At 40.9% G+C, this 25,511-nt stretch overlaps 1 protein-coding gene across 1 annotated transcript; it reads right to left on the bottom strand.

Moving 5' to 3' along the window:
* Positions 1-1,520: 1,520 nt before the first annotated feature.
* On the bottom strand, positions 1,521-25,224 carry cdcp1b (CUB domain containing protein 1b). Its single transcript, XM_062990284.1, is given in 12 exon segments — positions 1,521-2,406; positions 3,573-3,660; positions 4,855-5,205; positions 5,293-5,676; positions 6,214-6,411; positions 8,224-8,586; positions 8,687-9,031; positions 10,530-10,717; positions 11,000-11,024; positions 11,951-12,307; positions 16,404-16,625; positions 25,173-25,224. Coding segments are annotated over 12 exon segments (3,045 nt in total). The 3' UTR covers positions 1,521-1,934.
* Positions 25,225-25,511: the final 287 nt, after the last annotated feature.

Genomic DNA, 25,511 nt, shown 5'->3' on the forward strand with positions numbered 1-25,511 from the left:
CTAATGTAACTCTATCCACAATCACCAATGATGAATATATGTTGATGTATTCATCTCTGGGCTTGCAAGACAGCCTAAGGCACAGGAAACATTGCACAGGTGGATAAATGCAAATGTGTTGCAGTTACAACACATTGAAATAGTTAAAGTAAGTAAGTCAGGCAAAACAAAAGTTTTGTCTGGCAATAACTAAGCAAAATCATGTTTAAAGAAAGAAGGGTTGAATATTCCAGAAACTCAACAGTATAAATGGGGCTGCTTCTTTATAAAACATACTGGGTTGGTGCATGTCATTAGAGAAAACATGAATGTAGTTACAGTCAAGCCGGAAAGTTTGCACACCCCTTTCACCTTAGTATTCACCTTGGTATTCAGGCCAAAACGTTTAATTTTGGTCTCATCAGACCAGAGAATCTTGTTTCTCATGGTTTGAGAGTCCTCTAGGTGCCTTTTGTCAGATGTCATGTGCCTTTACTAAGGAGTGGCTTCCGTCTGTCCACTCTACCATAAAGGTGGGATTTGTGGAGTGTTGCCTGGATGGTTGATCTTCTGATAGGTTCTCCCATCTCCACAAGGATACGTGGAGCTCTGTCAGAGTGACCCTCGGGTTCCTGCTCATCTCCCTGGCCAAGGCCCGTCTTCCCCGATCACTCAGTTTGGCCGGGCGGCCAGCTCTAGGAAGATTTTTGGTGGTTCCAAACTTCTTCCGTTTATGAATGATGGTGGCCACTGTGCTCTTTGGGACCTGTAAAGCTGCAGCAATTTTTCTGTACCCTTCTCCGGATCTATGCCTTGACACAGTCCTGTTTCTGAGGTCTGCAGATAATTCCTTTGACCCCGTGGCTTGGGAGTTTGCTCTGATATGCACTGTTAACTGTGGGACCTTATATAGGCAGGTGTTGGCAATCCCCAATCATGTCCAATCAGCTGAATTTACCACAGGTGAACTCCAATTAAATTGAAGAAACATCTCAAGCAGTATCAGTGAAAACAAAATGCACCTCAGCTCAATTTTGGGTGTCATATCAAAGGGTGTGCACATTTTACATTTTGATTTTTAATAAATAAGCACAGATGTCTAAAAACCTGCTTTTACTTCGTCATTGTGGGTTAGCTTGTGTAGAATTTTATGACAAAACATGAACTCAATCTATTATAGAATGAGTCTGTAATGTAATAAAACATGGAGAAGGTGAAAGGGGTGTGCAGACTTTCCGGCTTGACTGTATGTACTGGGTCAAATTAAAGGAGAATTAAATTTTATCAGCCAAGAAACTAAAGAGAAATTAACAAAACAACAAGCCCTAAAATGCAGCCAAAATAACTGAGTACTGGTTTCTAAAAACACATAGTGAAAGCGACCTGGCAAATGTCATGAATTTAATCAAATAAAAATTGTCTGTTAGAGGAAACCTGAAAATTATGCTACGAAATGTTAGTGTGACAGCAGCTTTAAGACACAATTTTATTACTTAAAAATGGATGAAATAATACAAATTTAAAAGATAAATAAACCCACATTTACAATCATGTCAAATAAAATCCAATCAGCAAAAAAAACAAGTTTCCCCACCAGCACGGCACCGCAAATATGTTGCTTTTGCAAACTAAACCCACGTGACTGTACACATAAAAAATCAACACATCCATTTAATAAAACTACACAGAGACTAATAAAAACACGAGATTTTCCTGGAGTAGAAAGATCTGCTTAGTTTTTAGGCAGAACAAACACTGCATGTGTGTTTGTATTCATTATTTGACCAATATCCTGGTTTAAGTTTATGCAGGAATTAAAAATGCTGCTTTACGTTCCAGTCCTCATGAGCAGCAAGGTGATCCTGTTTCAGCTTCCCATCAGTGTGTAAATGTTACAGCTGATAGTGGATCAGTATTTTTAGCCCATTAGTCACACGATCCTTTTTTCTCCAGCACTAAACGGCTTGATCGTAGACTGATTCAGGCGGCTGGGGCCAAGGCTCTACACCAGAGAGGCGGATTGTGTTAATCTCGCCAGTGCTTTTGAACGTACCCAGTTCGTTATCCTTTAACCTTCGGTCCTCAAAGCCACTGCTTACCATGGGACCCAGTGGAGTACGAGGTCTGGATGGAATAAAGGTTTCAGAGGGGGGCAGTAAAGCACCTCTCCCTACATCCGGCTCGTCGTTTTTATCCATGGGGCTGGTAAATGACTGGTACGTGTCCACCTGTTGGCCATTGTAACGGCTAGGACCTCGCTCGGTGTACCCATCCTGTTCCAAAAGATGGCCGTACGCCATGGTATCATCTATAGTTTCATACACTCGGGACTCATTTTCCGCTCGTGTTTTTGGGAAGGTGAAATCACCAGGAAGAGAAGCAGCACCTTTGGGAATGTACATGGATGAATCTTTTGCCTTTCGCTTTCTGTTGGAACAAAGAAAAGTGGATGCAAGTAAGAATCTATACAAATGCTAATGAGATATTAAGTCAGATACTGTGAATGCACTGATCTACTGAACAGTGATGTGTTAACAAAATGCAAAAATGCTTCTGCTTTTTGCTCATAAAAACATAATTTGGCATAATGTTCTGTTTAAATCCTATTTTGGCAGTAAAAAGTACAAGTGCTGCCTAAAATGCCATTCAAATGCATTCATATCCATTGAGTCCCCACAATCCAAAAGCTAGTTTTATCATAATCAGACCAATTTTATTCTCTCTTGCATAAGATTGTGAAAAAACCTTGAGTTTAACCAATATAGTAGTGCACGTGTCAAACTCAAGGCCCGTGAGCCAAATCCGGCCCGCCACTTCATTTTATGTGGCCCGTGAGAGCTTAAAAGGCATATTTGTACATAAACTGCATCTCCCACAATGCATGCCGATTTTGTGACCCGCATAGTGACCACATCCTGCCACTAGATGGCAGTGTTTCCACATCAGTGTTTAACTGAGGCGGTTTTCCAACAAGTGATGTTGAGAAATATTTACAAATAATCCCAAAATGTACAAGAAGAAGAATTAAAGCAGAAGGACAGAACAGTAATTTAATGAAAGATGGGAAAGTGGATACAAGTTTGTGCTTCAAGAAGAAAAAAATGGTACGTCTCTTGTGTTATGAGGCCGTGTCTGTGGTAAAGGAGTACAATATAAATGTAGATATATTATAAATATACCTCCAAGAAAAACAACAGACTGTCCAAGACTTAAAAGGCAGACTGCAATCACAGCAGGATACGTTACAATCGGCCCTTTGAGGGCCACCATAATGCAGATGTGGCCCTCGGTGAAAATGAGTATGACACCCCTGTTAAATAGAGGTATGAATTCCAATCTGGCTGTTTAGACTGAGGATCCTACAATCATTATGACAATGCTGTAGATTGAATATGCACTGAATTTTTGTACCAAGTATAAACAAGGTCCAGGAATTAAAATGTACTCAAAAATAGCTCAACAATGATCATTTCATACACCAATGTTTTACATTACTGGTATAGCAAAACAATGAATTTGATTAAAACTATTGTTAACTTAGTCTTAAGTTCTGTCAGAAAGAAAGAAAAAAGTATGAGACACTGATAAATTACCTTACTACCAAACACACCACAGTCAGAATGATGATCATGATCGCCAGCAGTGCTCCAACCACCCCCAGAATGATGCCAAGCAGTTTCTCTACAAGACAAAATGAGCAAAGAAAATCAAAAACAATATACAAGTATATCTACATCCAGCAACTATAGATTCAGTAAGGATCATATTCAGAAAATGATCACGTTTGTATCCAGATTACACAAGATTTTTGAAAATCAGGTGTTTTTTTTATTGATGTGGCTCGAGTATTTGTGTTCCAAAGGAATTAATTCATAAAAAATATTCTTAAAAGATGCAAATGACAATGGCTATTTTGGAACAATTGGACATTGTATGGTCAGGAATATATTTAATTTTGGACAGATGGTAGTTACTCATGGTACACATGTTAAATGCAGCAGATAAGGGTGGTCAAGACCTAAATAGCTTTGGTATGGGCTAAGGACTTATGGCCAGAAAACTGAGTTGAAGTATACTGGAACAGCAAAAGAGCTCACAGGCAGCTGTGGTTTGGACCACAGTCAGTATGTACTGAAAAGGACAAACCACAAACCACTGACAGGTTGTTAGGCAGACAGAACTTACTGACACCAAAGGGCAATAAAGCCCATCTTATCTAGTATAGCTGTGTTGCTGTGGCTTTTAAATTGCAGAGTGTTAATAGGGCATATGCATCATAACACAGTGCATCAAACCCTGTACGGACTGTGGGGCTTTATGCAAGAACTGGAACTGGACATCTAAGCAATGGAAGATAGTGAACCAGTGAATCCAATGAATCCCATTATCTTTTCATGGGGGCGTCTGTATATACAGCAGTCAAAGGATTCTTTGGTATGTCCTAAAACCAGAGTTCTTGTGGGGTCTCTGGCAGATTCAGAGATGTTCTGACAGCACACAAGGGTGCAAAAGCGTATTAAGCAGGTGATCATTATGTTTTGGCTCATCAGTATACCGCTGTACTGATAAAACATTATATGATGCCTGAAAACTCATACAGAACAGAGGGTGTTCTTGAAAAACACTATCCATGGGGTCAACACAAGTCGAAATCGACTTGATGGCACTTGATGGGTTACGTTTTGTAACAAATGGGGTTGATCAAACCTCTACTACTTAATTGAACCTCTGCCCTTTATAGACCTGCTTTGTACATACAGGTACAGTCAAAGTGGAACACATTGCAAGCCTAAAAGTAAATAATGCATCTATAGCTGTCTTTTTAACTTATATTTCTTGATCTTAGTATAAAACATTAAAACTGTGAGTGCTTACTGGAGTTCTTCTGCAAGGAGATCTTACTGAGAACAGCAAAATGGTCCCGTTGAGGTTCACAGCTGGACATGTTAAGATAGAAACTGTTTTGAACATTGATGGTTTTCAGTGGATTGTCCTTCCTGTAGCTCTGGCCCTGTTCTGAGCCCAGCTCCTGAATTTCAATCTTTGAGTCACTCCCAGAACACTCAGGCCAGCTGACATTTACAAAGGCCAAGTCAGCACTGTACTGCTCTGGAACATTTACGATCCATGACATGGTAGAGGTCGACTTCATTGCTCCAGGCCAGTTGGGTGTTATGAGGTATACAGGTGTTGAAACAGTTGGAGAGACTGAGTAAATTAATTTCTCTAGAAGAAAAAAAAAAGAGAAACATAACTTGATATAAAGCTTTATCATTATCATCATCCTCATCACCAACCACGACTGCGGTTTACCTTTGATCTCTGAACCGAAGACGACATTCAAGTAGTCTTTCACAAGGTTACGTTTTTGAGTCCCACTCGTCAGGGCAGTGATTGTAACGTTGGAAGAGATCTGAACTCTGTCTATGGTGCCTTGACTGCTATACGAGCAAAACCTGCCAATATGGGAGCCATCTGCCTCAGAGACCATAAAAGACATGGGGCAGTCACTGTCCTTGCCTGGCACAGACTGATGCAAGTTGCCCTGTGGTGACCTCAGCTCCACAGTGCCCTGCTCAGGAACCCTCATGACCCAGCTGACTTGGTGAGGAGGAGAACGTAGAAGGGTGCAGGAGTCGAAAGAAGGGATGGTAAGAGGAATCCTATCCACTGGACATGAAGACAGACTTTGGCACTCTGAAATGACACAAAGAAATGTAAGTAAGGATGGTGGAAAGGTCAAATATGACACACAGATATGCATTTTGTGAAAATTTCAGAAGATAAGCATTAATTACTCATACAAGGATAGGGAGTGTCATTGATACAAAGCACCAATGTACCAACAGCTTCTTCTGGTAATGCAATATTTCTGGAAATAATATGCAATGTTCTATAAGGATCTACATGATCATGATAGAGGATCTATCTATCTATCAACATCAGGGTCCATGTTCCTTTTCCAGAAGTATATACAGAACAATTCTATGGGTTTTTCATTTAGAATGCCACAATCTTGAGATTTATTGCCAAAATCTGCATTCAAAATTCCAAAGGGTTCAGAAACCATATAGTTGTGTCTTTTGATCATAAGTCTGCTCTTCATCCTTAAAACTAAACCCAATTGGTCCAAACATATACCACTACCATCTTGAAGTATAGTCAGATCACCAGCCACCTTCACCGTAGACTTTCAATATCCCATTAAAAACAAGATAAATATCCAATGCTTACCAATGGTCTTTGTGGCTGTAAGAAGAAGCTCACTCTCAGAGCAGTCGAGGAAGGAGAGTTTGGCTTTGGAGCCTGATGGCACTGTAATATTGTCCTGTACTACAGAGTCCAAGCTCAACTCACATAAAGAGTCAGGATGCTTTTTGTCTATTTGTAGACTTAAGCCTTGATTACTCTGGAGGTCCAGTTGGCAAACCTCTGTTCAAGACAAAACAATAAGAGCATGCAGGGTTTTAATACTTGTAGGTAAAATTATGTGTGATGTGTTATACGTAATATTTTGCAAATATTTTAAACTAGAACATCCATCCTAAACATATCACTGGTATGAGAGTAGCAAAAACAATGGCCAGGGGTGCCTTTATGTTTCCACTACAACAATATTTTTTAACTAATACAATACAAATGCTCAACTCAGTTTCAGTGTACAATATACACTGATCAGACAATACATTAAAACCACCTTCTTGTTTTTACAGTCACTGTCCATTTTATCAGCTCCACTTACCACATAGAAGCACCTTGTAGTTCTATAGTTACTGACTGTAGTCCATCTGTTTCTCTACTTACTTTTAACCTGCTTTCACCCTGTTCTTCAATGGTCAGGACCACCACAGAGCAGGTATTATTTAGGTGGTGGATCATTCTCAGCACTGCAGTGACACTGACATGGTGGTGGTGTGTTAGTGTGTGTTGTGCTGGTATGAGTGGATCAGACACAGCAGCGCTGCTGGAGTTTTTAAATACTGTGTCCACTCACTGTCCACTCTATTAAGACACTCCTACCTTGTTGGTCCACCTTGTAGATGTAAAGTCAGAGGCAATCGCTCATCTATTGCTGCTGTTTGTTTGGTCATCTTCGAGACCTTCATCACTGGTCATAGGACACCAGCACCATGTCAGTGTCACTGCAGTGCTGAGAATCATCCACCACCCAAATAATACCTGCTATGTAGTAGTCCTGGGAGAGTCCTGACCACTGAAGAACAGCATGAAAGGGGGCTAACAAAGCATGCAGAGAATGGTAAGTGGTCTATGGTAACAAAGTATGGTCTATATGGTAAGCGAAGCTGATAAAATGGACAGTGTGTGTAGAAACAATGAGATGGTTTTAATGATATGGCTGATCGGATTGTACATGCCCCCAGTTGCTTTTTGTCACCTGGCAGTGGTGGATCCCCACAAAGAGCCATATTTCATACGAAGAGACATACTTTGCTAAATCTGAAACCACCCCCCACTCAACCAATACTGGCTGAGATTCCTGAGCTCTGTATTTGCCTTCTTAAAAATTAATAATAAAAATCTTTTTATTTGCTACAGTAAAATCAACAGGTGCCCCTTTAATGACAGGCTGCCCCTTTCATTCAAAATGCTGGGACTGACAAAACACAAACACTGCAAGACTTTAAATGGCTTTAAATCACAAACATGGCATCAAAGGTGAGTGATTTTGGTTTGATTATTAACTAGCAGCATGTTGCAGCTTTTAAAGGGCTCTGACAATTAGCTCTTCAATGTTTTGAAGATACCACACAATGTTTCCAAGATGCCAAAAATTTTGAAAAGTTTGAATTTAATGCCTGCAACACACTTAAAAAAAACTTGGGACAAGGGCAAAAGGAGAGTAAAATGTTTATAGAATACTCATGTTACACTGTTTTAAAATGTTCCATTAAGAGCAGGTGAATTAGTAACAGGTGAGAGTACTGACTGGGTAAAAATAATGGATTCACCAAAGTACTTTGGAAAACCATTGTTCTTTAACACAGTCTACCACTGCATCAAGAATTGGAATATCTGCTGTCTGGTCAGTAGCAAATGATTTAGCGTGGCTCTTCCTTTGAGAGGTAAAAAGATTCAGTCAATGACTGTCAGCTTTCCTCAGTCGGCGCAGGAGTGTTGCAAGTGGCAAAAGAATTGGCGGGGGGAATGGAGGGATAAACAAATAAAACATCATTAAATTTAAAGACATAAGCCACATACTCCAAGAACAAAGAATTGTCTTACCTGGATAGCCTCCTCTGAACACAGAGACCCTAAAATTGAGTGAGAGGCCAGGAACACCAGCCTGCCTAACAGCATCACAGTTAGCCAGAGTCAGGCTGAAATTTCCATCGTAATTAATCGGCTGGGTATCAGTCAGTGTCTTCTCAACTGGATCCTTGTTGGCCTGATCATATATCACCTTCACCACTTTACTTTGGCATTTTGGTTTGGTGTTATCCAAGAATTTAACTGTAAAGTTATGCTTGGGTGGTATGAAAAAGTTCCATTTCATTATGTCATTGCTGGGGATGGACTGGGCACTGAAGAAGTCTGTGTCTGACTGGCCACGGGGCAGCACAGCATCCACTACAGCTAGTTCAGAACCTATGGAAAATAGTTATAGTTAATATAGTACAAAAAATCAGTACATATAAATATTATATATTATATAAATTAGATTATATAACCGATTCCCAGTTCTCACCACTAGCCGCTGAGAATTTAAAAGAAGATTCACTTAAAGATGCGTCTTTGGGAACCTCCAGAGTCATGCGACCTCTCCAGAGGACCTGGACGCGAGTGATGGGGCCGTCCTGACAGAACATGCCAAGGTTGACAGTTCCCGTTCGTGGGTACATTAAGATCGTGTAGGTGTTTTTGTCAGGACAGCTTTCTGAAGACTGGATCTGTCTTATTCCTGGTGCTGGAAATTCGAGCTGGAATGCCTTATCAGCTGAGACTTTCATGTCCCATGAAAAGAGTCTGTTGAAATCGGGAAAGTAGGACTCCTGTGGATTTATCATATCATAGCTGCATGCCTTCGAACAGTCTAAAAGAAACAAGCATAATTAGTTAGGGCTCGCTCACTCACTGTCTTAACCGCTTATCCAATCAGGGTCGCGGGGGGGTGCTGGAGCCTATCCCAGCTTTTCAGTGGGTGCAAGGTACATAGTAACACTCTGGACGGGGCGCCAGTCCATCGCAGGGCAGACACACATACATACACACCCATTCACCAATAGGGCAATTTAGTATCTCCAATTAACCTGACTGCATGTTTTTGGACTGTGGGAGGAAACCGGAGCTCCCGGAGGAAACCCACGCGGACACGGGGAGAACATGCAAACTCCGCACAGAAAGGACCCGGACCACCCCGCCTGGGGATCGAACCCAGGACCTTCTTGCTGTGAGGCGACAGTGCTACCCACTTAGCCACCGTGCCGCCCTTAGTTAGGGCTATTGTTGTGAATCATTTTTATGCATTTTTTAAAAATAAAAATGGGTGGGTAAGGGTCTATGGGTAAATATAGCCATAACATTAAAACCACCTCCTTGTTTCTACACTCACTGTCCATTTTATCAGCTCCACTTACCATATAGAAGCACTTTGTAGTTCTACAATTACTGACTGTTTCTCTGCATGCTTTGTTAGCCCCCTTTCATGCTGTTCTTCAATGGTCAGGACTCTCCCAGGACCACTACAGAGTAGGTATTATTTGGGTGGTGGATCATTCTCAGCACTGCAGAGACACTGACATGGTGGTGGTGTGTTAGTGTGTATTGTGCTGGTATGAGTGGATAAGACACAGCAGCGCTGCTGGAGTTTTTAAACACCTCACTGTCACTGCTGGACTGAGAATAGTCCACAAACCAAAAATATATCCAGCCAACAGCCCCCCGTGAGCAGCATCCTGTGACCACTGTTGAAGGTCTAGAAGACGACCAACTCAAACAGCAGCAATAGATGAGCGATCGTCTCTGACTTTACATCTACAAGGTGGACCCACTAGGTAGGAGTGTCTAATAGAGTGGACAGTGAGTGGACACGGTATTTAAAAACTCCAGCAGCACTGCTGTGTTTGATCCACTCATACCAGCACAACACACACTAACAGTCCAACACCATGTCAGTGTCACTGCAGTGCTGAATAATCCAACACCCAAATAATACCTACTCTGTGGGGGTCCTAACCATTGAAGAACAGGGTGAAAGCAGGCTAAAAAATGATGTAGAGAAACAGATAGACTACAGTCAGTAATTGTAGAACTACAAAATGCTTCTATATGGTAAGTGGAGCTGATAAAATGTACAGTGAGTGTAGAAACAAGGAGATGATTTTAATGTTATGGCTGATCGGTGTATATGATTTCTGTATCATAATACCGTACATACAAAAAATAATTAAATAAACCTAAATAAAAACACAAAGCTGTTAAATGACTTAAAATCCACTTGTTCTCACATAAAGCACTGTAATAATTAAAAAACAGAAGGTTAATGCAAATGACCACTCTAGCAAATACTATAGCCCTTCTTTGTCACCTACCAAGGCTCCTAATGATCTCAACAGTGAAGATGTCCTGAGGCTTGACACAGCTGAAAGTCACATTGCGGTTCTGATTTTGAGGCAGTGTCAGTTTAGAACTACAGGTCCCATCCATGCAGACACTACAGTCAGGACCCCCATCTTTTCTGCTTATGATCACTGTGGTATCACGGTCAGGAATCACCATCCTTGTATGACCCTCTGGGGGAAGAAAAAAAGGTGGTTGTTATTTATGCTTAATGTTTACATAAGATAGTGCTAGTTGATTGCCACTAGGTTTTAACCCAAGAGTAAGTTCAGAAACAGAAAATAGGCCTACGGCTTCATCATGCAGCCACTGCTGGGCCCTTGAGCAAGGCTTCAAAGGATCCATATAACTGACCTGCACTCTAATCCCAGCTTCCAAACAAGCTGAGATACACCGACAAGGCATAACATTATGACCACTGAAGTGAAGTAAAGTGAATAACACTGATTATATCTTCATCACGGCCCCTGTTAGTGGGTGGGATATATTAGGCAGCAAGTGAACATTTGATCCTCAAAGTTGATGTGTTAGAAGAAGCCAAATTGTGATGGCTAGACGACTGGGTCAGAGCATCTCCAAAACTGCAGCTCTTGTGGGGTGTTCCCGGTCTGCAGTGGTCAGTATCTATCAAAATTGGTCCAAGGAAGAAACAGTGGTAAACCGGCGTCAGGGTCATGGGCGGCCAAGGCTCATTGATGCACGTGGGGAGCGAAGGCTGGCCCGTGTGGTCCGATCCAACAGACGAGCTACTGTAGCTCAAATTGCTGAAGAAGTTAATGCTGGTTCTGATGGAAAGGTGTCAGAATACACAGTGCATCACAGTTTGTTGCATATGGGGCAGCAAAAGGGGGACCAACACAATATTAGGAAGGTGGTCATAATGTTATGCCTAATCGGTTTATGCTTTATTGTCTAAGTATATTAGACAATAAAGGCATTCTATTCTATTTATAAAAATTTCCTTTCAGTGAAATTGAGGGGTCTAGTCTGAATCATAAAAGAATCATAGTATCATTCTAGTATTTCTCCTTCACCATACTTTACAGATGGCACTATGCGGTTTGGCAGGTAATGTTTTCCTGGTGTTTTCTACCTTTAGATTTGCCAAGCCTTTGCTAATCATTGATGAAGGAAGATTCATTCTTCCAACAAACTTGTTTCCACTGCTCCAGAGTCCAGTGGTGATGTGGGTTACCCCACTCCAGACCATTTTTGGAACTGTGAATGGTGATTTTTACTTGTATGCAGCTTATCAGCCTTGTAAAATATTTTATACTGTCATTATTTTACAAGACAGTTTGGAACTTGTTAGTGACGTAATTCAAGACAGACACTTTTTAAATGATGCACATGTAATGTACCGTGTCAAATAACACACATAAGTGACACTTACTCTTCTGCAATGATTCTGGCGTCACGGTGAAGAGGTTGAGGTCCTGGTCTTGTTGCTGGTTGACTTGTACAGACACTGTGGCCTGGTTAGGAAGTTCTAAATGCGTCACTGAGCCATTTGTGCAGTACGACTGAGTCTGTGTACCGCCATCAGATGACGGCGTGTTCACAGAGTAAATGTAACCATTGGTGCAGTCCTCTACTTTAGCCAGCTCCTGCAAACCATCATTTGGAAATTTCACAATGAAAACGGCTTCTGCAGTCGCCTTCAACTGCCATTCAAACTTTCTATTGAATCCTGGCAGGAGTGAAGCAGGTACATTTCCCTGTGCTGGGGTGCAATCAGTTTTTGTGCACGCTAGGAAAGACAGATAAAGATACAAATGCATTAAAAAGTGTATTTAAGGAAACATTACAGAGCTTAGTAGGGCTGTGACTATATTAGTTTTGGACAAGCATGATAGCCACCCTTAAAATGACACTTGCATCACCAATATGTATAATTCAATCTATTAAACAACTGGCCACTAGTTAGAATTCTGGGTTTGCTTTAGCTCAAACATTTGCTTTAGGTCAAAACAGTTAAGCTGAAATTTGGTTGGATCGACCTCTAAACGTACATACTACGAATTAGGGGAAAAACATATACAGTGTATCACAAAAGTGAGTACACCCCTCACATTTCTGCAAATATTTCATTATAACTTTTCATTGGACAACACAATAGACATGAAACTTGGATATAACTTAGAGTAGTCAGTGTACAGCTTGTATAGCAGTGTAGATTTACTGTCTTCTGAAAATAACTCAACACACAGCCATTAATGTCTAAATAGCTGGCAACATAAGTGAGTACACCCCACAGTGAATATGTCCAAATTGTGCCCAAATGTGTCGTTGTCCCTCCCTGGTGTCATGTGTCAAGGTCCCAGGTGTAAATGGGGAGCAGGGCTGTTAAATTTGGTGTTTTGGGTACAATTCTCTCATACTGGCCACTGGATATTCAACATGGCACCTCATGGCAAAGAACTCTCTGAGGATGTGAGAAATAGAATTGTTGCTCTCCACAAAGATGGCCTGGGCTATAAGAAGATTGCTAACACCCTGAAACTGAGCTACAGCATGGTGGCCAAGGTCATACAGCGGTTTTCCAGGACAGGTTCCACTCGGAACAGGCTTCGCCAGGGTCGACCAAAGAAGTTAAATCCACGTGTTCGGCGTCATATCCAGAGGTTGGCTTTAAAAAATAGACACATGAGTGCTGCCAGCATTGCTGCAGAGGTTGAAGACGTGGGAGGTCAGCCTGTCAGTGCTCAGACCATACGCCGCACACTGCATCAACTCGGTCTGCATGGTCGTCATCCCAGAAGAAAGCTGACGCACAAGAAAGCCCGCAAACAGTTTGCTGAAGACAAGCAGTCCAAGAACATGGATTACTGGAATGCCCTGTGGTCTGACGAGACCAAGATAAACTTGTTTGGCTCAGATGGTGTCCAGCATGTGTGGCGGCGCCCTGGTGAGAAGTACCAAGACAACTGTATCTTGCCTACAGTCAAGCATGGTGGTGGTAGCATCATGGTCTTGGGCTGCATGAGTGTTGCTGGCACTGGGGAGCTGCAGTTCATTGAGGGAAACATGAATTCCAACATGTACTGTGACATTCTGAAACAGAGCATGATCCCCTCCCTTCGAAAACTGGGCCTCATGGCAGTTTTCCAACAGGATAACGATTCCAAACACAACCTCCAAGATGACAACTGCCTTGCTGAGGAAGCTGAAGGTAAAGGTGATGGACTAAACCCAATTGAGCACCTGTGGCGTATCCTTAAGTGGAAGGTGGAGGAGTTCAAGGTGTCTAACATCCACCAGCTCCGTGATGTCATCATGGAGGAGTGGAAGAGGATTCCAGTAGCAACCTGTGCAGCTCTGGTGAATTCCATGCCCAGGAGGGTTAAGGCAGTGCTGGATAATAATGGTGGTCACACAAAATATTGACACTTTGGGCACAATTTGGACATGTTCACTGTGGGGTGTACTCACTTATGTTGCCAGCCATTTAGACATTAATGGCTGTGTGTTGAGTTATTTTCAGAAGACAGTAAATCTACACTGCTATACAAGTTGTACACTGACTACTCTAAGTTATATCCAAGTTTCATGTCTATAGTGTTGTCCCATGAAAAGATATAATGAAATATTTGCAGAAATGTGAGGGGTGTACTCACTTTTGTGATACACTGTAATGTGAGTTTTAAATTGCCATAAGAATAGAGACTGCTTTGAAAAAAACGACGTCTCTGCTCCAAAATCGGCACCTTAAAACAAGGCTAAAGTTTGTTGTTGATTATGTGGACAAAGGTTTAGCGAACACCTCCCAGTCTTTTCTACTAGGGGAGTTTTTTGGAAATGCAGAGTTCCAAGCTTCAATATTAAGTTAAATGGACTATTAATTTGAACATAGTAACCTAAAACCACCCCCCGAGGAGAGCAAACTGACACACGCCCCCTCCGACATGTGAGCAGTAGCAGACTGCATCTTTTCACCTGCACGAGGCGAGCTCATATGCCGATCAGCCTTGTGCACGGAGAGCCACACCCTGATCAGCATTATTCCTCGACTCTGTGCAGACACCATCAATCAGCCAGAAGAGGTCGTAATTGCATCAGTTATGAGGTCCCTATCCGGCTCCCTCCCTGAATGAACAACAGCCAAACGTTGTTCATATAGCTGCCCAGTCCAGCCGGATGGCAGAGCTGAGACTCGATACGATGTATTCGAAATCCCAGCTCTGGTGTGATAGCGTATTTTACCTCTGCGCCACCTGAGCAGCCAATGTACAATTTATTTGGACAAAAACATTAATCAGAACTAATAATCTTTTCTTAGATAAACATATTATACAGCTAAAAATAAAATTTCATCATACCCTGTTTATTTATTACTGTACAGAAACAAGCTGATTGATTATATTAGTAAATGCATCTGATTAATTTGTTCAAGATTATTTATCCAGGTAAGCCAATACAATATTTTTATCACACCAAACATGTGTTGATGTGGTCATCCTGACAACGTTTTATCATGGTAAATGAAGACACATTTTCCAAAACTGCAGTCAAAATAAGCAAGTAAGTGACTTGCATATGATTTTTCAGATTTGACCCTAATATTAGTGATCACGGTAAAGCTTTACTGCATTAATTTAGGTGTTTACAAGCAACTGTAATCTAAGTATTATGGTAAAAAGTAAAATGAAGTGCATCAGTGTAAAATAAAACAGCTTTGGTGTCGCTAAAATTGTATTTTTAAAATTCCAGTTTACATCTTTGAATATGGCTCTGTAACAAGAGTAAAGCACATAGATACTTTGCATGTTTTATATTCTGACTTGCAGAGTGTGGGAAGAAATCACTTTTAACATCCTCATTAAAAATGCAAAGGTTAAAAGCAGGGCAGGTTTGGGATTTGAACCCAGCATCTAGCTGTGATTCAAAAATACATTTCATGCATAATTAAATAATCAGTAATTAAAGGTGAACTGATTAATATTTAATGGTTCTTCAGGCTAAGATGAAATTTATCATGAGACTAAAACACAGCATCTGAAAAACACCAATAGGCTACAACAGATAATGCTCACAATGAAACTTAATAAATAGTTACAATTGCATGACACTGGGCTATCAGGAAATGAATAAATAAATACACATCAGCTGCTGATGACACTTTAACCGCTGGACTCACAATTTTATACCTATACGAATTTAGGAACTATCAACCAATTTAAATAGAATTTAAGAGACATTGTTTACAAATGAAGGGTCCCTTAATTTAGGTTACGGTGTTTTGCATGATTTACAGGAAAACAAAAAAGAAACATCTGAATATTTTAAAGACTTTGTATTTTATTATACTTGTACCTAAACAAATCACATCTCAGCAAACATTCACCCATTTAATTATACTGATCTGTAAATCTGTTTTACTTTTCACTATAAACAGGAACCGGTTTATTTAACACTAAAAATTCTTTAAAATACATTTTTAATAAAGATGAATAAAAATTGATTATGCATAAACTAAAACAAATTTAAAAAAATTAACAACACCTGTTTTTTCTATTTGGTTTGTGATCATTTTTACTACTATATTTTTAATAACAACTGAAAACCGATAACTGAAAACTGAATTAATAACTTAAACATATAAATTAGAAATGATTTTTAAATGATTTCCTAAGAAGCTGGATGACTGAATCAATTTATTATTTTAACTGTTTTAAAATAATACTGTACAATGTTTCATAAATAAATGTTTTACATTAAAAACCCTTAGTTTACAGTTGATAACAATGTGAGCTATGTGGTGCTAAGATTTAGAAATATGTAACAATAAATCTTAATCATTAAATATTTATATTTATGATGTGATGTGCCTTCCATTTCTTTCTTACCAATCGTGCTTTGAATCAGGACAGAGAAGCTCTTTTCAGGTTCCAAGCATGTAAAGTTGACATTGACATTTTTGTTGGGCTTAACTTCCACGGAGGAAACGCAAGCTGTATCTGCAACAGACTTTTCTTCGAGTTCACATACACTGCACTGATCCAGAGGAGCAGAAGTGGACAGGGTCACTGTGGAAAACTTATCTGTCTGGATGGGAATCTGACGACATTCTGAAAAAACAAAAACATAAAAAAATTATTAACAATGGTGTCATAGTGTAGCCATTCCAAGAATGAGAAATTCTAATTGTATCGAATAAGTGATGGTACACATGTAGACCTTAAAATAGATGCAAAAATCTTAAAAAGCTAAAGCCTACAGTTTTACTCTGGATCTGCCTACAGGCTTTGACACCATCATTAATCAGATTTTCATCTCCATGCTTGTCTGGTTTTCTTGTTCTCTACAAGATAGATCTTACAAGTCATAGCATTAAGGGGATCCGTTTCATTACCTTGCAGCCTCACTACAAGAGTTACTCTAAGAGGTCTCTATTCAGATCATTTTTTCCACTGCATGGCACCCTAAGTTATGGTACATTTTTGAATATGTGATCACACATTTAATGGTTGTTTTCATCGTCAAGTGACCTGTACTGCACCTAAATACCCTTGCTAATTTTGATTACCCTTTCTGACCGTAAATAGGGAAACAGTGTACTGTGCACATTGAAGCAAAACTAAAATCGCCCTGTTGGTTCCTACTGCTATTGTTTATAGTTAGTGTAGCTTATTCACAACACTATAAAATGTGAAAAAGTCAAGTGGTCTGAATATTTTCTAAATTAAATGAGCATTAAGACTGGTTCTTAAACTGTTGGCTATTCCCTGACCTGATATGTGAATGATTAATAAACAGTGTTTTATAAAGGCAGGTCAAATATATACACTGATCAGCCATAACATTAAAACCACCTTCTTGTTTATACACTCACTGTCCATTTTATCAGCTCCACTTACCATATAGAAGCACTTTGTAGTTCTACAATTACTGACTGTAGTCCATCCGTTTCTCTGCATGCTTTGTTAGCCCCCTTTCACCCTGTTCTTCAATGGTCAGGACTCTCCCAGGACCACTACAGAGTAGGTATTATTTGGGTGGTGGATGATTCTCAGCACTGCAGTGACACTGCGGTGGTGTGTTAGTGTGTGTTGTGCTGGTATGAGTGGATCAGACAAAGCAATGCTGATGGGAGTTTTTAAACACTGAGAATAGTCCACCAACCAAAAATATATTCAGCCAACAGCGCCCCGTGGGCAGCGTCCTGTGACCACTGATTAAGGTCTTAAAGATGACTAACTCAAACAGCAGCAATAGATGAGCGATCGTCTCTGACTTTACATCTACAAGGTGGACCAACTAGGTATGAGTGTCTAATAGAGTGGACAGTGAGTGGACACGGTATTTAAAAACTCCAGCAGCGCTGCTGTGTCTGATCCACTCATACCAGCACAACACACACTAACACACCACCACCATGTCAGTGTCACTGCAGTGCTGAGAATGATCCACCACCTAAATAATACCTGCTCTGTGGTGGTCCTGACCATTGAAGAACAGGGTGAAAGCAGTAGAGAAATAGATGGACTACACTCAGTAATTGTAGAACTACAAAGCGCTCCTATATGGTAGGTGGAGCTGATAAAATGGCACTGTGTGTAGAAACCAGGAGATGGTTTTAATGTTATGGCTGAACGGTGTATATGTATGCATTATATGCCTAGGAAGAATGTGATCATAATTATGACATTGATAAAGAGTGTACCTAAAGTACTTTTTAAGAAGAATGAACCCATACATTTGTGTGTACTGTACAACACTTGCATAAATTAATCACATGCCAACAATGCTAAATGTGGTTTCACGGTAGATGATTTATACCTCCAAAAACTGTCTTATCTCTAATTTAAGTTGAGGGATGAGATGTCAGCACAGAACAGCCTTTTTACTTCATCTACACAAGCAAAGACTTGAGTAAAACAAGATCATACCACTTAATGCCCTGTATTTGAACACTAAGCCATACTACAAGTAAGATAAACATTAATGAATCCAGGGATATGTTTAAGTAAAAGTTAACAGCTAAAACCATGAGACTGGGTAGCACATAGTAATGCACTCCTATTCAGTAAATGTTTAATACTGAATGTCTGTTTTGAAAGGTGGAACAGAAAGTCCATGAAGACTGATTAATGCTTCAGACCATGCATGTTCCTAAATTCAGTAAAACATTGTTGGCAGATTATTCATGCATGTTCATTTCTCTGTGCTTTCACAATAATACAATCTGTACACCTAAATGTCAGAATGACAAAACAACGACAGCACCTGAGGATGAATTGTACAATCCCATTTTCAAGTCCTTGAGGAAAGTAGGAAAAATATCAGCAATGAATTACAAACATTATATATTTGACTTGTATTCGGTTTGTTGTATATACACAGATAATAGGACCACGCCCCAGAACGTGCATGTCACTGTCAGGGATATATCAACTGTTGTGCTGATGGTAGTTCTTTGTTGTATATGAGTTGAATGCAGCAGATAAGATCAGACATAAAGAACTGAGTGACTGTGATGAGGGCCGAATGGTTAGCCGCCAGATGCAGAAAGGGTTGCTCAACACAGCCGTTGCGAGTACTCACAGACAGTGGTCCAATGAGTGATTAGGTGAATGTCACAACACACAGTGCATTGAACCCTTATGGGCAAAGAGCTGTGTAGTCACAGGCCAGTCAGAGTACCCATGCTTACTCCTGTCCACAGTGAAATACACTGATCAGCCATAACATTATGACCACCTCATTGTTTCTACACTCACTGTCCATTTTATCAGCTCCACTTACCATATAGGAGCACTTTGTAGTTCTACAATTACTGACTGTAGTTAATCTGTTTCTCTGCATGCTTTGTTGGCCTTCTGTCATGCTGTTCTTCAGTGGTCAGAACTATCCCAGGATCACTACAGAGTAGGTATTATTTAGGTGGTGGATCATTCTCAGCACTGCAGTGATAGAGACATGGTGCTGGTGTGTTAGTGTGTGTTGTGCTGGTATGAGTGGAGTTTTTAAATACCGTGTCCACTCACTGTCCATTCTATTAGACACTCCTACCTAGTTGGTCCACCTTGTAGATGTAAAGTCAGAGATGATCGCTCACCTCACAGTCACTGCTGGACTGAGAACCAATCAACCAAAAATATCCAGCCTACAGCACCCCGTGGGCAGCGTCCTGTGACCACGAATGAAGGTCTAGAAGATGACCAACTCAAACAGCAGCAATAGATGAGTGATCGTCTCTGACTTTACATCTACAAGGTGGACCAACTTTAGGTAGGAGTGTCTAATAGAGTGGACAGTGAGTGGACACGGTATTTAAAAACTCCAGCAGCGCTGCTGTGTCTGATCCACTCATACCAGCACGACACACATTAACACACCACCACCATGTCAGTGTCACTGCAGTGCTGAGAATCATCCACCACCTAAATAATACCTGCTCTGTGGTGGTCCTGTGGGGGTCCTGACCATTGAAGAACAGGGTGAAAGCAGGCTAAAAAAGTATGCAAGGAAACAGATGGACTACAGTCAGTAATTGTAGAACTACAAAGTGCTCCTATATGGTAAGTGGAGCTGATAAAATGGACAGTGAGTGTAGAAACAAGATGACCATTAGATGACCAGGTGTTGGGATTTGAGATTACCTCAAATCCCAACATTGTCTTTTGCAAACACCAGCCTGGCTCCCTATTGCTTCTCATTGCTATTTCTAGTTTTGCATGACTTCAAGCTTGCCCCATGACCCTGTTTAAAGGTGTTCAAATATATACAGTGTATCACAAAAGTGAGTACACCCCTCACATTTCTGCAGATATTTAAGTATATCTTTTCATGGGACAACACTGACAAAATGACACTTTGACACAATGAAAAGTAGTCTGTGTGCAGCTTATATAACAGTGTAAATTTATTCTTCCCTCAAAATAACTCAATATACAGCCATTAATGTCTAAACCACCGGCAACAAAAGTGAGTACACCCCTAAGAGACTACACCCCTAAATGTCCAAATTGAGCACTGCTTGTCATTTTCCCTCCAAAATGTCATGTGATTTGTTAGTGTTACTAGGTCTCAGGTGTGCATAGGGAGCAGGTGTGTTCAATTTAGTAGTACAGCTCTCACACTCTCTCATACTGGTCACTGAAAGTTCAAACATGGCACCTCATGGCAAAGAACTCTCTGAGGATCTTAAAAGACGAATTGTTGCGCTACATGAAGATGGCCAAGGCTACAAGAAGATTGCCAACACCCTGAAACTGAGCTGCAGCACAGTGGCCAAGATCATCCAGCGTTTTAAAAGAGCAGGCTCCACTCAGAACAGACCTCGCGTTGGTCGTCCAAAGAAGCTGTGTGCACGTGCTCAGCGTCACATCCAACTGCTGTCTTTGAAAGATAGGCGCAGGAGTGCTGTCAGCATTGCTGCAGAGATTGAAAAGGTGGGGGGTCAGCCTGTCAGTGCTCAGACCATACGCCACACACTACATCAAATTGGTCTGCATGGCTGTCACCCCAGAAGGAAGCCTCTTCTGAAGTCTCTACACAAGAAAGCCCGCAAACAGTTTGCTGAAGACATGTCAACAAAGGACATGGATTACTGGAACCATGTCCTATGGTCTGATGAGACCAAGATTAATTTGTTTGGTTCAGATGGTCTCAAGCATGTGTGGCGGCAATCAGGTGAGGAGTACAAAGATAAGTGTGTCATACAGTCAAGCATGGTGGTGGGAATGCCATGGTCTGGGGCTGCATGAGTGCAGCAGGTGTTGGGGAGTTACATTTCATTGAGGGACACATGAACTCCAATATGTACTGTGAAATACTGAAGCAGAGCATGATCCCCTCCCTCCGGAAACTGGGTCGCAGGGCAGTGTTCCAGCATGATAATGACCCCAAACACACCTCTAAGACGACCACTGCTTTATTGAAGAGGCTGAGGGTAAAGGTGATGGACTGGCCAAGCATGTCTCCAGACCTAAACCCAATAGAACATCTTTGGGGCATCCTCAAGCGGAAGGTGGAGGAGCGCAAAGTCTCGAATATCCGCCAGCTCCGTGATGTCGTCATGGAGGAGTGGAAAAGCATTCCAGTGGCAACCTGTGAAGCTCTGGTAAACTCCATGCCCAGGAGAGTTAAGGCAGTTCTGGGAAATAATGGTGGCCACACAAAATATTGACACTTCAGGAACTTTCACTAAGGGGTGTACTCACTTTTGTTGCCGGTGGTTTAGACATTAATGGCTGTATATTGAGTTATTTTGAGGGAAGAATAAATTTACACTGTTATATAAGCTGCACACAGACTACTTTTCATTGTGTCAAAGTGTCATTTTGTCAGTGTTGTCCCATGAAAAGATATACTTAAATATCTGCAGAAATGTGAGGGGTGTACTCACTTTTGTGATACACTGTAATTCACAAAGAGAACTCCTATAAAACAATTATATTTATTTAAGGAACAACACCCATATTAGCCGTGCCAAATTACTCACTTAACTTTATAACTGGTTGTACCACTTTCAGCAGCAATGACTGCCACCAAACACTTTTTTATTTTTATATAAAGTTAATTAGATGTGGACCTGCTTTAATATTTTTTAGTCTGTCCTGCTGTGTAATGGGTTTTTGCCACAGCATCAGCACACAGTAAAATAGCAGCATCATATTCAATTGCTGAAATTGCTGGTTTTCAATATAAACTGCTTTTCATAAGAGCCTTCTTGTTAAAAAAAAGTCACATTTTGATATATTTGTCTATTGAATATAAGACAAGCACTAATAGTTCTCTTAATTAGCAGTGGTTTTCTCCCTGCCATCCTTTTATCAATCCCATTTTTGTCCTGTCTCTTTTATACTGTAGCATCATGAACACTAACCTGAGCTAAAGCTTTATATCATATAACATATCATATAACATACTCCTGTGTATTTACCACTGTTCCAGTTTCATTTGAAATGTTTCTCACTGTGGTTTGGCATAGCATTACAGCCCACGCAGACACAGGAACATGATTTTCCAGAATTTCAGAGCCGAGTGGCCCCCACTTTGCCCCACCAAGCTGCTGGATAAAAGAACTTTACCTAAACCTTTCTTGTGGTTAGGGGTATCAGAATGCCAATGCATTAACAAAGCCTTAATAGGCTTTCATGTTCAATCCCTTTTTATTTTGACTGTGAAAAACCAAGTACTACTAAGGTGCCATGAATGTGACAAAAAGCAAAATGATAAGTAAAATACAACAGCAACATTAATCAGGTAAATAAAGAGTTAACACACAAAATAGGGTTTGTTATTTTTCAAATGTACTTCAGAAACAGATGGGAAAAACACATGCAGATGTTTGGCAGGATACACAGAAATAGAATGGATAAAATAAATATTTATTAACTGAGAAGGCAAAAATGTGCAAACACCAACAGTATCGGGTTAAAAACTGTCTTAATGTATTATATAAAACAATTAGAAATAGAAAATTATGAATAAATAAATTAATTAATTAATAATTTGTATTCATTTTAGAGTGACTTACATTTGTACATGGTCTGAAGATAGATTCTCAAATGTTTTAACATCATTAAATATTAATCATCAAGACATGACAGCCAGGTCTAACTGGAAATTTATACTGGAAATGAGATTTATTTATTAATAATAATTAATAACATTTGGCTTCAGGTTGCTGTTTTGAAAGACATTTAACACCGAGATCCTGATAAGATTATAAGTGTTAATATACATCGATCAGGCATAACATTATAACCACCTCCTTGTTTCTACACTCACTGTCTATTTTATCAGCTCCACTTACCATATAGAAACACTTTGTAGTTCTACAATTACTGACTGTAGTCCATCTGTTTCTCTACATACTTTTTTAACCTGCTTTCACCCTGTTCTTCCATGGTCAGGACCCCTACAGAACCACCACAGAGTAGGTATTACTTGGATAGTGGATCATTCTCAGCACTGCAGTAACACTGACATGGTGGTGATGTGTTAGTGTGTGTTGTGCTGGTATGATTTTGTTTGTTTGTCTTTTAGGATTTTTTATTTTTTTTATAATTTAGCGCGTCCAATTTTATCCCGTCAATCAACCTCTCACTAATGCCGGTCCCTGCTCCTGATCGGGGCTGACGAGGCCGTTCCGCGCCTCCTCCGACACGTGCACAGCCAATCGACCGTCTTATCACCCACACTTGCAGCGTGCAGCGTGGCAGAGCACTGTGCACGGAGGATCACACACTCCGCTGCACCCCCTCCCATCTCGATGCAGGTGCCACCAACCAGCCAGCAGAGGGCGCAACCGCCCCAGTCCTGAGAGAGCATCCCCTCCGGTCTCAAATCCCGCCCCCCCCCACCTGAACAACAGGCCAATCGTTGTTCATATAGCCGCCCAGCCTCGACCGGTGAAGGCAGAGCTGGACTCGAAAAGACGCACTTTCGAGATCCAGCCCTGGCTGCAGCGCATGTCTTTTACCGCTGCGCCACCTGAGCGGCTGTTTATTAGGATTTTAACGACAGGAATGGTAGTTACTCATTACACAAGATTAATTAGTTCACAAGGTTATATCAAACACAGTCTTGGACAATTTAGTGTCTCCAATTCACCTCACTTGCATGTCTTTGGACTGTGGGAGGAAACCGGAGCACCCGAAGTAAACCCACACAGACACGGGGAGAACATGCAAACTCCACACAGAAAGGACCCGGACCGCCCAACCTGGGGATCGAACCCAGGACCTTCTTGCTGTGATGTGACAGTGCTACCCACTTAGCCACCGTGCCCCGCCCGTATGAGTGGATAAGACACAGCAATGCTGATGGAGTTTTTAAACACCTCACTGTCACTGTTGGACTGAGAATAGTCCACCAACCAAAAATATCCAGTCAACAGCGCCCCATGGGCAGCGTCCTGTGACCACTGATGAAGATCTCAAAGATGACCAACTCAAACAGCAGCAATAGATGAGCGATCGCCTCTGACTTTACATCTACAAGGTGGACCAACTAGGTAGGAGTGTCTAATAGAGTGGACAGTGAGTGGACACAATATTTAAAAACTCCATCAGCGCAACACACACTAACATACAGTGCTGAGAATGATCCACCACCTAAATAATACCTACTGTGGTGGTCCTGACCATTGAAGAACAGGGTGAAAGGGGGCTAAAAAGCATGCAGAGAAACAGATGGACTACAGTCCAGCTCCTATATGGTAAGTGGAGCTGATATGGACAGTGAGTGTAGAAACAGGGATGACACTGAAACTTTAATAACACTGAAAACTTAATACTCAACTCTTTAATGTAAAATGTAATGTACAAATTAGAAAAGAACACAATGTTACACCCAATATTTACTCTAAACATTTGTATATGGCTGTGCACATCATGGACTGGAGTTTACCATAGGGCGAGATTAAGCAAAATCGTTTGTGTTTGTTTGCTTGTTTGAACAAAATGTTTGCGTTCATATAATGACTTTAAAACTCATAATTATTGAAATGCTCCTATCGCACTAAGTGGATAGGAAAACTAAATATGAAAAACCTATATTTGTGGGAAGAACACGTGTAAAGTTTAAGAAGGTTCCAGGAGTTAAAGCTGAGAGCATGTGTACAGATGTAAAACAGTCATGGCTGGTAGGTTTGTTGGACTCACCTGAAGGTTTGGTAAGCAGTAGCAGCAGTGCAGCTAAGAGCAGTGAATCCATTCTGGTTAATTCAGCCTCCTCAGGCGCACTGATAATAATACTGCCCGGTTTATTCAAGTCTCTCCAGTTCGCATGCTGATAAGAAGCAGATTTTTATAATAAATGTTGGTAGTGAAAGTGAGTAAACGGCTGAGTTTCTGCGCACTTCCTGATTAAGTGTGTAGCACTGGGCGTGTCACATGTACCTGTTGAAACCTGACATGGCTGGGCGAGCTGAGGCTGATGTAACGAGTGTACCTGCTCCGGAATGCACTGTACACAACACCTACAACTACCCAGCTAGCAAA

The sequence above is a fragment of the Trichomycterus rosablanca genome, chromosome 2 (genome assembly GCF_030014385.1).
Source record: "Trichomycterus rosablanca isolate fTriRos1 chromosome 2, fTriRos1.hap1, whole genome shotgun sequence".
NCBI classification, from domain to species: domain Eukaryota; kingdom Metazoa; phylum Chordata; class Actinopteri; order Siluriformes; family Trichomycteridae; genus Trichomycterus; species Trichomycterus rosablanca.